This window comes from Acipenser ruthenus, chromosome 2 (assembly GCF_902713425.1).
Source record: "Acipenser ruthenus chromosome 2, fAciRut3.2 maternal haplotype, whole genome shotgun sequence".
In the NCBI taxonomy this organism is placed as follows: domain Eukaryota; kingdom Metazoa; phylum Chordata; class Actinopteri; order Acipenseriformes; family Acipenseridae; genus Acipenser; species Acipenser ruthenus.
Window position 1 is genome coordinate 36034596 of NC_081190.1, and position 16288 is coordinate 36050883.

General features: G+C 38.0%; 1 protein-coding gene across 3 annotated transcripts in view; it reads left to right on the top strand.

Moving 5' to 3' along the window:
• Positions 1 to 16288, top strand: part of LOC117408791 (netrin receptor DCC-like) — a 278589-nt gene that overhangs the window by 211413 nt on the left and 50888 nt on the right. For all 3 annotated transcript variants that reach the window (XM_058995095.1, XM_058995102.1, XM_058995112.1), the window contains exons 12-15: positions 2188 to 2237; positions 12581 to 12722; positions 13904 to 14014; positions 15400 to 15594. In XM_058995095.1, coding sequence (XP_058851078.1) covers positions 2188 to 2237; positions 12581 to 12722; positions 13904 to 14014; positions 15400 to 15594 — 498 coding nt within the window. The remainder of the gene's footprint in view (positions 1 to 2187; positions 2238 to 12580; positions 12723 to 13903; positions 14015 to 15399; positions 15595 to 16288) is intronic.

Consider the following 16288-nt stretch of genomic DNA (forward strand, 5'->3'; position numbering starts at 1 on the left):
TAAATTCAGAAGATGCTAGCCTGTTCTCATTTGAAATAATCTTCTAGATTACAAACTAAATGGGTACAGAATCAGATACATGTTTTTACGTAATGTGGTAATAGATTTTAGGAGTTGATACTTTGATATGCAAACACTTTCAAGTACTTCAGGTGTAAGTGTAAGTGGGAATATTTAAGCAAAGAGGTGTTTTTGTTTACATTTGCATCAGGTACAAAACCACCAATAATCTCTTATTAAATGCATCATTCAAGCTAAGGGGCCTTCAGTTTAAGGGACTTTGACTCTACCAGCAGTGGAGAAGGAAATAGCCATGAAATACTGTAGTGCTTGCTTTCTTTATTTTCATTTGTTGTAAATATTTGGTGCGATAACTATGTCAAATAATTCCTATATTGATAGCTGCTAGCTATTTATTGAACCACTGTTAAGTCTGAACTCCGTTTCATGGTCGCTCAGGGCATCTTTATTTATGGTTATAGGTCAGGTGCATTTGAAACTGCTGTGCTGAAAGTAATGTGGTTACTCTGAGGTAGAAAGCCTTTATGTACAGTTACCCCAGAGTCTTAGCAAATTCAATTAGTCATTCATGAAGAAAGCTCCAACTGGGTAATGGCAGTCATAAGCAATTTTGCTCACTGTCATCATGTACTTGTTTGTTGCTGACAAAGTACCAGAGCAACCCGTAGTGAAAACATTTTACGTTTTATCCTGAAACACTCGGTAACATAGCGACCAGTATCACCTGACATCACTGCCTATCAATAATGCCTTTAATCAGCCTGCTGAAGTCATTGGGAATACTCTATTCTTGAAAACCTAGAAGGCTTATTTAGTCATCAGACGTGTTATTATACCAGAACTACGGTTTGATCTCTACCTTCTGTAATGTATCCCAGCCATTCTTATTCTGCTCGCATCCTTCACTTACTAGCGATCATTGACATTCTACACTGCAAACCAGCTGAGCCCTTTCCATGTCAGTCATTCTGAGGTGTCATAACGAAACCCAAATCTTCCCTGTAATCCAGCGTTGAGACTGTTATTCTGTGTGTGTATTGTCTCTTTCCATTATCTTTGGTGAGGGGCAAGAGGCCACCAGAATTTATTGGCTGTCTACTCCCATTAACTGTGGTTTACTGAATGTACAACGGACTGAGATATCTGCCTTTTTCATTTCCCTACTTAATTAAGGCCCCTTGTGTGCCGTAATGAAATTGTGTGCATTGACTTTTAGGTTCATTTCTCTGTGCTAATTTATGACCTTTTGCCTTTTGTTCCCTCACCACTCCCCCTCCCCTGCCTTCCAGCACTAGCAAACATACAATCCTTCCTCATAGTTATTACTCTTGCACTGCTGTTCATTTAGCAATATTGTTTGAGACTTGATTGCTTATATCAGCTTCAATTTGTTAGAGAAATGCTGGGCATGGTGACTCAAATGGGAAACCTAGCTTTGAAAAAAAAAGAAATGTAGCCATAAAATGGCTTGTTACCAGGTAATAATGTGGCAGGGGAAAGCATATATTCTGGGAGCTAAGAGGTTAACCCCAGCAACACTTAGGCTTCATGCAAAGGTCAGTCATTACCTGACACTCATCTAACCATCCAAAGTGAGGTGATTTACAAAGGTTAGCCTCCAACAGGGCTTCAGTCACTGCTAGAGCTGGCATTTAATAAATAATAAAGTTATTTATAACTGATTGTGCAAATAATGCTTACTGCATTGTATTTAGGTACACAATATTTTTTCTTTTCCTGTCACATCATTATGTTTCCTCTAAATTCCTCATTAAAGGTCACAACAGTAACCATGTTACAGGTGCCCGCAGCGTTGCACACGACTGCTTGAACATGTAAAGCACTTTATGTTGAGGTCCCCCTGATGTAGAGCTTGACATGCTGTGTTTCAATGTCCTTTTAAAATATTTAAAATATTCTGTGTAAATAAAGAGCATGCCCTACCCTGCACTGCCTCAAAGCAAGCCACCACTAAATAGCAGCTACAGCTTAAGGTTAGCCTTCAGGCAGTGCCATGACTATGATGACCAATGCACAGGGCTGCCAGCTCACAAAAGAGCCCCAGGGGGGAACTTAATTACAGCCCTTCTAGACAGCTGGGTAAACCTGGGGATCTGGTAAGTATGCACCAGCGGCTAGTCTCATTAATTTTCTTTTTTCTTACAGTGCCGAGTTCCCCCCCTCAGAACATTTCTTTGGAAGTTGTCAACTCAAGAGTAAGTAATAAAAATAAAAAAAAACTGCTAAAAAATCAAAGGGAAGAAAGACAGAATCGGTCACCTGTGTAGAGCACTTTCCAACCTGTCTGTCTTTGACAGGACAGGATTAATAGGGCTGCAAGTACAGGGCTGAACTCCGTAGCTGGCATCTGTAGTTTTAGAATTCCTGTTAGATCACTGTAAATACAGTAGACTGGAAGGCCGGTCAAAAGCACTAGCAGTAAAAAGCACAAGAAGACACTGATGACAGCCTATACCAATAGTATATCAAGTAGAAGTAAAGAAAATGAATAAATGTAATGTGCTTGCTGTCTAAACTGGATATCACAATATACTGTGACCACTTTTTTCTATTCCTGTGACATCTTTGTTGGCCAAATAAAAATATGAATGCAGCATTTCTGTATTCCTTTATTAATATTTTTTGTCTAATACTGATTAAATATGAACCCAATCCCTTTAACCCTCATAAGGACATGTTGTAAATCTGACTTTCCTGGTAACTTGGGATCCAACTGGACCCCAGCAATAAAACAACATATAACTAACAACTTGAGTAAATGAATGAATGAAAATGTGTATGTGAACACTTTATTTACTTCTAGCCATCATTTGGTATAATGTGTTATTTATGCTATGCAAAATGGATAATGCAAAATGGAAAATGCACAGCTGTCTCCTAGCAAGTGAAGGCCCCACTGTATTCTGGATGCTGAAGTTTATTCTAGGAACATGTCACGGGCACGTGAGATATCATCGGAAAGCCCAAGGCTCCTCTTTCATTTGGTATATTGACTGTGTTCCTAGCTCTTTCTGTTTTTGAGTTAGACACTTGAACACACCTACTATTTGCTGTGTGTCACAGCACTGAAGCACTGAATGAGGGGGTGGTAGAAAGTACTCATACAGGCATGCCTGACATCAGTGGAAAGCACAAAACCATCGCGCTTTTAAATTGCGTTGAAACCGGAATGCTATCTGTTGAAGCAACCGAGTAATAGGCAACAAATCAAACTTAGGAGCTGACTCATGTCACATGACTCAAGCCTTATTTTCGGTTTGCTGTAGTTTCGCTTAGGAACGTGTCTTCAGGACATACAATACGATCATTAGAAAGCTCCAAATCTGCACTTTCAAACAAGTCTTGAAGCCAGGAAGCTAGCTATCACGGTGCCTGAGATATTCACACGAGAAGGTCGGACCTGCCGATACACTACACCTGGGGTCCATACACACCCCAAACCTAAAACAATTTGAGAAATTCAACCAGGCTACCTGGACTAGAATTATCCTTTGCATAGTGTAACAGGATGGGTGCCTGACAATTACCTAAAATGGACCCCAGGTTACATTATGAGGTTTAAAAGAGTTAAATAGAAAGTGTATAGTATGAGGGGACCAGGTGAGCTAGAGCCCTGCTTGTGATAAATCAAAAAAATGATGTCTTAACTCCCTACAGCTTCTGTTTGGGTAAAGGTGACATTTAGAAAAAATAATTTCAAGCTGTGAAGTTCAGAAAGATTGATGCCCTCACCTTCAGCAATAGCATTCACTACATTTAATGTACTTTATTTTTTTTTGCCGTGAGTAATTGTGCAACTACTTTCCTCAAGCAGCTTAGCTTGCAGTCCCTGCATCGGAGTGTGCCTCATTGTGCCCCAAACATTCCGCTACATACACACATAGAAAAAGCAGTAGTATACAATGTATGATTATAATTCTAGTGTTTATGACTTAACAATGCATTGTACTAGACAGTATACTAATTAAATAAATGTTTATGTAAGTGTACTTTGTCAAAACTACCCACTTGACTTGAATTACACAGCATTCCTGTGGAGTACATGCTGTAAAGTAAACTAGCCAGTGAGAGCCAGAGGGAAACAATGGCTGTGTTTCCATGAAAAAAAATTCAAGCTGCCCCAGACAGTATGCTTCTTAACTGTCCTTTGTATTATTATGTAACAGTCCCAGACATGCAAAGTTTTATCAAGATCTTCAATTTGAATTCAATGTTTGTCAAAAGCAGTTAATGCTACAAAATTTGAAAACAAAACAATGACAGACTTGGCCATCCTTAGATTAAACTTCTGCATTACTTGGCACCAGTTTTGTTCCATTAAAAAAAAAAATAGTGCAGATAGTACTTTGGAGTAAAGACCTTTTATAATAAATCCAGTAGGCCAAAAACCCATGTGATACCATTAAGAATAAGTGGGTAGGGGTTAAGGTAGAAATACTATACAGTACTTGGATTGTAAAATTATATGTGTGACCCTTTAGTTCAAGGCACATTACCCTCAAAAGCAACAACTTCCAGGGGATTTAAAATATGTAAAAAAAAAGAAAAAAGAAAAAAGACAATTCAAGTTCACAGTAATTTGACCTAGAACATGTGTAATTGTGCCAGGTTTGTGAAGTACTCATGAGAAAACAAAACATTTTTTGTTTTTGGAAACTACAGCAGTATTTCTTCATGGTGTAGCCTCATTTGTTGGCTCAGTTCAACCTTCAAACAATATCTAAAAGTAACACATGCAAGTTTAACTTGTTTGTTTTTTTTATTTTCCTGCAAGCTTGTGTGACTGGTGAAGGTTCATATGGATTCTGGCAGGCATTTATAAACAGCAGGTGTCTAGCATCTAAAATTCAAATAATCAGACATCCATCCCCCCTGCCTGACAATAGTTAGTGAATAAATGCATCATGAATAAGACTCCAGAAATGCAAACGCTATATGTAAATCAAATCACAATCGTATTTAATGTCATAGACTTGGTCGCCCTCATATCCAGGTTGAAACCTCAAAGAGCATGGGGCACCAGCACAGCAAATGGCCTCCAGCCAATATGCTGTTAGAATTGATTAAGGACCAGGCTTTTGTTTCAATAATCTGATCCGATCTTTAACTGATCGTTTTGCTCAGCAAGGCAATTGCTTCAGGCCATTCGTCTCACAAGCACTGTGCAAGTCTCTTGCTAAATTGATTTTTTAGTGACAGCAACATTGCATATGAAAGCTCTCTATCATATACAGCTACAGTGCTTCCCATGTACGTTTCATCACAAAGCAACGCAAACACCCTAAACAATGCAGGAAAGAGGGGAGCAGCAAGGTTTTTCTTACTAAAGTTCTTAAGTAGCAGAAGTTTGCTCACGTAGCAGCCATGGCACTGCTATGGGCATTTTTTTCTAATAGTGCCTGACACAAGTTTGCATAAGCCAGTAGGAAAGAGATCTTTGGACACTTGCACCTGTATAGAAGAAAACTGTACAGCCCTGACCTTGTCCCAAGTGACATATCTTTAGCCCCCTGCAAGATTAGATTCATGAATTCAATTTCCAATGGGATGATAAAGTCTTTTGACCAATGCCCAGTATTGTTTCTACAATGCCTGCACATGCAACTTTGTGTCATGAGCCTTAGTGCGAATAGAGAGATGTAAACAGAAAACTAAATATCTATATGGCTGCTATTTAGGCGATATGAACATCATTTTTCCCCTTGTACTTTGTGTTGCAAAGTGTTGTACAATGCCCTGGTGCATACTCAAATATGTTATTGAGAGGCACCATTCATGTTGCAACTATTTAAAGTAATTATTTTCATCTCCAACATAGAAAATGCTTGCTTGAAAGTGGATTGTACTGAAGGTGACTAACAGTTGTCAAAGATCCCACAAGGCTAACAGAACTTGACAATGGGCGTTTACCTTGTGGGTAACCAGAGATTCTAGAGTCAGGAACATAGGGCCCTTTCTGAATTATTAATTAGACAATGGGAAAACATTGAAAGTAAATGCCAGCTGTGTGTGTGTGTTGCTTCTGCTCATATAAACATGCCAGATCTCCAGTGTGAAAAACAAAGAAAATCGATTGGATGAAACAGTGACCTTGGATCCTGTTTTGTGACATAATTTAAATAATTAAATACCTATCTGAATGGCTGAGCCATTTGTGTAATTGTGTCACAAATGGAAACATCAGCACCAATGGATTTGACACTAAACTAAACTATACAAATCCATATTGTTATACTTTATTATTATTAATTTCTTAGCAGACGCCCTTATCCAGGACGACTTACAATTGTTACAAGATATCACATTATGTTTACATACAATTACCCATTTATACAGTTGGGTTTTTACTGGAGCAATCTAGGTAAAGTACCTTACTCAAGGGTACAGCAGCAGTGTCCTCCACCGGGGATTGAACCCACGACCCTCCGGTCAAGAGTCCAGAGCCCTAACCACTACTCCACACTGCTGTCCTAATACCTCCTTATACCAATTGAAAAATAAACTATCTCACCAAAAACCCTAAAAAGTAAACACACATGCTTACACAATATATAAGAACACTGTGGTACAAAACACACACACACACATCCACATGCAAAAACACAGACCCACACAAACATACATGTACACTCCACATTATTCAGCACCCCAGTAGTGACTTTCTTTGGACTTATATTAATTCCTTTATTATTCTTTATCAACTTGAAAATGATACACTATAATGGATAGTTCTTTCCTCTCACAGAAAACACTGAAAGGCATGCCTTGAAGAAAGCTTTTAGTAGTGAAACGAACACAAACTGCACCCGCCTGTCCAGAGCCTATGCAGCAAGTCATCCGTGTAGTAAACTATTAAGCTGAGCCTTCAACAGGGGCAAACAGCACATTTAACCCATTTGAGCTTTCGATTGTCTCAGTAGCTTGGGGGCTACTGGTGTGTGAACACTGGTCTCTTTATCCTTGAAAGCAGGGACACAAAGTCATAAGCATTGCTACTTGCTTGGAATTTCATCGCTAATGAGGTTGTGTAAACATTAGGAAGCTCACAGTAAAGGGAGAGCATGATGCAGCGTTAATTTAATTAAAAGTGGACAAAATTAGACTTCGACATCCAATAAGAGAAACATTCCTGTTAATACTTCATTATAAGTGGCAGCTCTTACATAGGTATTACCAGTTTACAGTATGTACCTATATGTATAATATCTGCCTGTCTACTTCTACATTTAGAGACAAGAGGAGGAACTTTATACACTTCATGTACCCAACACATTTAATATCAATAGTATCAAAAACAATACTCCACAAACTTGTACAAATAAAATGCAGACAAGAATATATTACATTATCTCCATGGGTCCATTTTAATGAATTACTGGTGGCATAACCTTGTGAAGTAAATGTCATTTTAAAATCTCCCCATACCTCTTAAAAACAACATATGAAAACACAAGAATCTCTATAACCCTTTGGGGAAACCAGGTCCTGTATTGCTCCAGCCTTTAAGCTCGTCTGCAGAGATTTACTGTGCTTATAACAACAGACCTTCCCAGGTGCGAGGGTTTACTGCAAGTGTATTGCTTCCCTGTGGGTTAGAATGTGTACTATTTAATTTCCACCCTATCACAGGAGACCTCTGAAACAAGATTAGTGAAAAGTCACCTGCAGACACTGTGGATTTATTTGTTGTTGTTTTTTTCCAAACCACCTGCTTCTTCAAGTCAACATGCAATAGATTTCACAATTTGTTAAAAAAAAAAAAAAAAATTGAATCATAAGATCAGGCTTAAATAGCAGGGAATTGCAAAGCAGCTTCACCACATGATTATTCATGTAGTCTAAGAGGAGAGTATGTGTGATCTGCACTTTGAAAAGCAGTTTCAGTAAAGGTCAATAAATAGGGGACATTTTAAGTAGAGGGTGCATCATTGTCTGCAACTGTATCCTGTGTCTTCCAGAAGAAGAAAAAACTTTAGACATACATTAGAGCAGTCTATTATTTAGAAGTAGTTCTTAGCCAGCACTGGATAGTGGAATCTGCAGCAAATTGTAAGATCTGATAGTAGTCAGACAATACACACAATGCCTAATTCCATCATATTCAGAATAATAGTATGCAGTTTGTCTTAAGTTGTTCAAAGAACACAGTCAAAGAACTTTGAACAAGAAACATGTTTATGTCAGATGAATCGGTGTAGACACTATTTACAACAGATGTAAGGATTTTCTTAGATGAAAGTTTCCAGCTTCTTTAAATCGCTTGGATCATAAAGCTTTACAATGCTATTGCAAACCTGCGATTTAATCCCAGCTAAGAAAAACACAATCTGGCCACCACACTGAAGTTATTTCAGACTTCTTTTAGTTTAACACTTAAAACTGTCTGTTTCAGATACAGTATACACACGGAATACTGTCACAGTGTGCTGCTCACTACTTTTATATCCGGCAAGTTTACAAAGGTAATCAGTGTAACTTGGGGACTAAACAGCAATAGTAGAGAAAATGTATCAGGCACAACGTACAGAAATGTGGTGCTGGTAGAGCAGCCACATGGTGCTCTCTTACAACGTAACCCTACATCACCCTTCCACCTGATGGACCAGTTTCAGATACTTGTTCTTGTTTATTCTTTACACATTTTCAGAAGAACATTTCAATTATTTCTTTCAAAAAATGTTCATTGCTTTAGGTCAAGTAAAATGAAAAAGAAAAACCTTTTCACAAATGACTTAATACTGCAGACACTACATTTTTTGTTTAACTTGAGTTGCAATATGCATACCTTTAAATATTTTGATATCAATTAAAAAAAAAAATCTGAATATCTTAAAAATAATGTATCATCTAAAGCTCACGAATAGTATTGATAACTGTTATAATAGTTTAAGTCTTAAATGCATTTTGAAATGGAAGCTGCACCAAGCTTTCTGTTTTTCTATCTCATGTGGTGCACTACTGTTCCATAGTCCTGTACCAGCAGAGATGTAGGCCATTAGTGCAGTGCAAAGGTGCCCTTGTGCTCAGCTGGTTGAATTTTATCAAGGGTCATGTTCAGTTCACCACACATCATTTGCTGCTCTCTAAAATGTCTTTGCGCTGGGGAAAGGGCCTTAGTCAGCAGCAACCTATTCATTTTTCAACTGATACAGAAAGGTAAGCACATTGGCAGCGTAGGCAAAAGTTATTTTGAAAGCTGTTTTACTGTTATGGTGAAAACTTTAAACAATGTCCTCACTTTATAAAAACAATAGTTCTAACCAGGGGTTCAAATAACTTTGAACATTCTCACCTGAGTACAGAGCAAGCGAGCTATCTGTTACGCAGGTATAGCTCACCTTCCAACCGTGACGCCCTGCCTTTATTTAAAATGCTTTCCTGTTAAAATGTACTGACGGTATACTTTTGCATCTCAAAGGACAATAAAGAAGTCAGCATTTTTCTCTATTGGTCCGCATGCTTACCTGCGTGCCAGTTACGTGAACCCCTGGTTATAACGTCTTAATGGTAGCACAAATATACAAATACAGTATTGAAAACTGCTTACCACTACGTGAACATTTTTTGGGGTACATGAACACTCATTGTAGTGTTCTGGGGCTAAAATTGATCCAATTGTTTCCAAGGTATTTCCCTAACAAACCCCTACCTGTTTGCTATTGCAGGCTGGTATTACCTTAAACAAGGTGTAGACAACCTTGGCCTCTCTGCCAGGATCTCAAAGTACTTATTAATAACTGTTGTGGTCCTGTAGTTGCCTATAATCTTAACTGATAATGCCACTATTTTTGAGCAGATGTTAACAAAAGGTGTACATCTAAGCAGTGTTTACATAATTATGCAAATGAGCACTAATTTAATATTCTGTTCAAATAGATTTATTTTATGTTCTTCCAGGGACAAATTGTGCTAATATGAAACCAAGCAGCAAACCTCTTTAAAGCTTCTTCTCCGATTGTGTTTGTGCCATGGCATCAAACTCTAGAGGCTTCAGAGATTCAGTATGGATATCTTTTAAGGCAATCAAGCCTGCTGTAATCAGCAATTAAAATAATAGCCAAGTACAGGTGCTGCTAAATGTTAATCAATTACTTGGGTGATTGTTGTGTGGCTAATTGAAAATGTGATATAAGTATTGATTACTTCAATGTTAGGGTGTTTGGGAGTAATAATGCAGTCAAGGTCTTGGTATAGCAGAGATTTATTTGTGGCTGGGGGGTGGGGACTCTCTAAGTTTTGCTGAATTAGAATATCAATTTCCACATAAATGCATCCTCCAAAATTCAATCAAGAGGTTTTTTTTTTTCTCTTCCCTCTTTTTCCAGCTGCCCGCCTTAACAAAAAATTGATAAATCAGGGTTGACTCAACACGTCCGCAAAATCACTGTATGAATTTTAATTGGTTTATTTGCATGTTAACAGGCTGTTCTCTGCAGATGGTATTGTGGTCCCCAACGCGCCAGCAGCTGGCATTAACCAGACCCGTTACTGAGGCAATGTGACAGTCATTAAACGTATGATAGGATTTCTGTATTACCAGGAGGCTGCTGGCGCTATCAGTGTCAAGCTGTTGATAGGCCTTTACAGAGGTTAATTAATCCAAATATGTATGGCAGTGCCAAGGATGGAATTATTATTATGTATTTATTGTATTCATACAATACAATGGAAAATCTGTAAAGGTGGCTTATTCTAGTGATTCTAGTTATAACATGTAGATATTGAAAGATGTAGCAAGAACCACTGCCTACTGTTAAGATCAAAGTTTTCTTTATGCATAACCCACCATTTTTATTTCTAGAGTATAACAGTCTTTTTGGCTTTTTGTATACAACAGATGCAATTACTACTGGACCATTAAATGATATAATTATGAACTTGGCACCACTCCCAAACATTTAAAGTGTTTTCTTAGAGACAATGTGACACTCTTTTAGAACTTTTATACCAGACATTACAGTGTACATCATGGATCATCCTGGTGATTCTAAAACTATTAGAACATAAGAACATAAGAAAGTTTACAAACGAGAGGAGGCCATTCGGCCCATCTTGCTCGTTTGGTTGTTAGTAGCTTATTGATCCCAGAATCTCAACAAGCAGCTTCTTGAAGGATCCCAGGGTGTCAGCTTCAACAACATTACTGGGGAGTTGGTTCCAGACCTTCACAATTCTCTGCGTAAGAAAGTGCCTCCTATTTTCTGTTCTGAATGCCCCTTGATCTAATCTCCATCTTGTTGGCCTTTTTTATAGCTTCCCCACATTGTCTAGATGAAGACATTTTTGAGTCAACATAAACTCCTAGGTCTTTTTCATAGATTCCTTCTTCAATTTCAGTATCTCCCATATGATATTTATAATGCACATTTTTATTGCCTGCGTGCAGTACTTTACACTTTTCTCTATTAAATGTGATTTGCAATGTGTCTGCCCAGTTCTGAATGCTGTCTAGATCATTTTGAATGACCTTTGCTGCTGCAACAGTGTTTGCCACTCCTCCTATTTTTGTGTCGTCTGCAAATTTAACGAGTTTGCTTACTATACCTGCTATATAGAAAACAGCATAGGACCAAAGAGGAACATAGCTAGTCTGTCTGAGACCTGTTTACAAAATCAGAATAATAATTTGGCCATTGCTGTGGCCCTCATCCGCGTCCTACTAAATGGTTTATTTAACAGCATTGCTCAATGACATATGCTCATGTCATGTACATGTTCAGTCATTAGTGACCTGCATTGCGAGCAGAAAAAACATTTAGTTGCATTACTCAGGAACATATGCTCATGTTTTCTAACAAATGCATGCAAGCAAACCATTGCATGACAGAGATGAGGGTCACATTACTGACCACAATCATGACATTTATTCTGGCTAAAGTATACAAATCCTTCTTATATGACAATAAATACCTGTCTTGGTTTTAACATCCTTTCAATTTACATTGTGGCACCAGAGCTTGACACTAATTTAGCTGTAGCTGTCACGCTGATGATGATATGATCACTAATGTTGAAGGATAGAATTCAAAGGTTTTCAATAAGGCAATTTACGGTAAAGTAAGGCTTACTTAAGCAACAGGATTTAGTAAAGCTGCGACAAAACCTATCACAAAAATGTACTGTGTATACTGTGTGTAGACTGACAGCCCTGTGATTTTAAATCTACAGTATCTGCAGTTTTAACAGATAGCATAAAGATTAATAGAGAACATACTACTATAGGTCCATTACTAGACAGAAAAATGCTGCACATGTACTTTTAATAATCCTTATATGGTAACCCAGGACTTTAATACCTATTTTTCTCTCAGCGGTGTGTTTATATATGTTATTATAAGAAAGCTTGTATTATGTACTCCCATCTACTACAGGAATCATCTGAAAGAGTGAAATAGGGCAACTGCAAATGAATATACTTGAAACACTTAATACTCAAAGCACCCCATCAATTATGGCCGAACGTCATTTCAAATAAAGTTCCTTTGTTGCAGAGGTATGGAGGGTCTGTCTGATTTTTTCTTGATGCTTTTCATTTCAGAGTATTAAAGTCAGCTGGATGCCTCCACCCTCAAACATGCAAAATGGCTTTATCACTGGATACAAAATCCGACACCGAAAAACTGGGCGCAGAGGAGAACAAGAAACGCTTGAGCCAAATAACCTTTGGTATCTGTTTACAGGTAGCTGCTCATTATTTGTAAATAGATGCCCTTGTTACATGAAAGTCTTGAACCCCCCTGAACTAACACATCAAAATACATTCCAGTATTTTTCAGTTAATAAAAGCATGTTTTTTTTTTTTTTTCTGTGCATATAATTGACCTTATTTTTCATTAAGTGCTCTCAAATTCAGTCCGGGGCACTTATGTAACACCATGAGACCATGGACCATGGACCATGTAAGACCATGAGATATGAACAACAAAACAACCCCATTGGAATAATCTTTTTGTACATGCAGGTGTTATATCGTATCCAGACTCTTTCAATAATGATTGTTTGAAATGAAAACCTGCACTGTTAATGAAGTGCCCCTACTGCAGCTGGGTTAAAACTACCGAGTCCAGTCAGTGAAAATGCAGCTGTATTGTCCTTTACAAACATGCCTTTTCTTTAAAAAGAAGAAAAAAAACATATCACTATAAAAATGCTTAAGTGCTTTTCAGCTCTCATAGCTGAACTCATTATCACTTACCTAGTTGAAACTAATATGCTGGGCTCAAGTTTCTTTATTATTAGCACAAGGCTGCAAGAGACGTGAAAGAGCAACTGTTCAAAGACATCAGCGTTATAGTTATACCAATGCAGAAGGGAAGCCAATTTATAAACTATTTGAGATTTACAGAACTGTTAATCTGCTTTATCTCGCAGAGCCGGGTGACTCCTAAATGTGATTACATGTAGGATGTTGGATGACAGTTTATCACATGCATAGCTTTATACCCACAAGTTGAAAGCAATTAATCTCTAAAATTTAGAAGAGTTCCATTACATCTTACACTTTGGTAAAAGCAGGAGTTTTTATTTAATATATGTGTATTTAGATACCTGTCCTCTTCGGACCTTATGGCATGCATTTTTTATATGTGTCATTCTAGCTCATGTGGACCCTTGCATCAGTGACTTTCGACAATATCCCAAATAATCAATTGAAAAACACCCACAAATATACAAATTATTATTTGTCAAGGTCATCGCCCACATAGAGAAAAATGAGATGCCTTATATAAAGGGTAAATGCAGTTCGATGTAGAAAAGATTTGAACCTGACAGGTGCTGTCCTTCACAGTTAGGGATAGTTGGTAATCCTCTATAAAGAACACATCACAGTAATTGATTCACTCTCTCTCTTTCTCATCAGGGCTGGAGAAAGGAAGTCAGTACAGTTTCCAGGTGGCTGCCATGACTGTGATTGGGACGGGCCCTTCCACAGAATGGTACACAGCTGAAACTCCAGAGAATGATCTAGATGGTAAATATAATTACCCTTTCATTCTGACCTTCCGCCGTATCTCAGTGCTGCAGCATGCCCAGGGGCGTTTAAAAAAAAAACTGCCAGGTTTTTAAGTTTTTGGTCCCTCCTGATGCTGGTCTCCAAATTCATAAAGCAACTATAGAAGCAATGTCCTCAAGTTTGAAAGCAATACCGAAAAAAACTGCATTTGCATCAATAATAGAGTGCCAGTTAATAATGTTTTGATAATATAAATCCATGTCAAATATGCTATTTAGCAATTGAGATTCTCAAAAAGGAATACTGCTTATCAGACTTTTTTTGTTTAACATACAGTATGTAATGTGATTCATCAATAACTTCAGACACTTGGTTGTAAATGAAGGGTTGCCCTGTAAACACTTGAACATGTTGATGAATGATGTGTTTCAAGGACACCCTTCAGGCCAGATGTAAAACTATTAGAACATCCTGGAGGCATTTTGTTTTTCATAGTTTTATCTTCCATTGAATGTGCATTTGCTATCATATAAATGCCTAAATGTCAAAACCAGCTATCTGCAGTTAGTGATCACGCTGCCAGTGGCTCTGGAACAGTTTTTATAGTGGGGGTGCTGAAAGCCATTGAATAAAACTGAAAGCCATTGAACAAAATATGATGGAAGCCATGCGATCAGTTGCTACTATGCTAAACATGTTAATAAAATGAAGCCAGCATCAACTCTATTTAAGTAAAACAATCTTCAACCAGTCATTGCTACAATGTTAACATGCTAGAGCAAACAAATTGAAAAGTAGCGTATACTGTTAAGATCCACTTAAATTCTGCAATTTAGAAATATTTACTTGTAAAAACAGGTTGAAGAGCAGTATTTTATTTACAGTAGTTGTTGTAGATAAGGCCAGTCAGAAGACTCCAAAGGTTGACTTGCGCTCCAGTGTCATGCTGATGAATTTTATAATCTAGCATCCAAAATGTGTGTTTTTAGTATTGCTCCACGAAGTAGCAGTTAACGGCATTTGTGACAAGCTGATTTTTGCATGAGGTGCTGCTGAGAATGGACAATGTTAAATATTCTTTTTGGGAACATTTTCAATAAGTGTTCTACAGTATACAAGCTTCTAATGCGTTCCGACCACTAACCAGCTCTTGAGAGAGTGCAACCGTGTCCCTGTTGTGACAGTGCTGATTATCTATTATCGTTGTGTTCAAAAGCCATGTAAAAAGGTGCAGTGCAATGCACGCATGTCTCACAAGATTCACGAAACTAGAAGGATTTATCATTGCACCAGCAAGGCACAGCACCCCTGTACTTCAAGCCCTAGCTCCCGAGCCCCTGCACGCTGCTAGCTAAATCTTCCATTTGAGTGCTACAATCGTTTTCTCTCTGGGTTCATTTCAGAATCCCAGGTGCCAGATCAGCCAAGTTCTCTCCACGTTAGACCCCTGACCACCAGCATTGTCATGAGCTGGACACCCCCGCTGAACCCCAGCATTGTGGTCAGGGGTTACATCATTGGGTATGGGGTGGGCAGTCCCTATGCCGAGACTGTCAGAGTGGACAGCAAGCAGCGCTACTTCTCCATTGAAAATCTAGGTAGGTGGAAATGTTTCTTGGTTTTAGTTTTTTTTAAATAGACTGTGTAACGGGCGCTTGAATTTCCAGTGTGCGGTTAATATATTGTTTGCACAAAGTGACTGCAATAAATCCTCCAGATTTAAAATATGCCTTCCTTAATTGTACATTGGGTGAGTTTACTGCAGTCCTAATGAAACATGTCAAAAACAAACTTTTGCTTGCCCAGCCTATGAGGATTTTTTTTTTTAATTCCCCAATACATTCCAATTTAAATAGCAGCATTCTGATGGTGGAAGATTATTAATCAAGTCTTAGCCTTGAGGAAGCATGGGAATTGTTGGTCTTGTCTGCATAAGCTATAGGGTTACAATTATAGAGAGAAGGCTGATGTCCAGTTTTGAAGAAATAAAAAGATTTAACCACAGACTGTATCTGCCATCAGTTTCCTTCATATTTCATATACATCCTTAAATCTAATATGAAGATAGAGTCGCATGCTCAGCAGGGCTTGGAATTGACTGTAATTACATAAACACATCCTTAAAACTATGGAGTTTGTAGTTTACAGCTCCCTTCTACTTCAACCGAGAAATCCATTAATCTTTCTGAAATTGAAATATTTCCCCTGGAGTTGCAAAAATCTACTTTCAGTTTATTTGATATTTGTAGGGGTAGAAAAAAGTCTGCTAAGAAAATGATTCTGTTACTCACA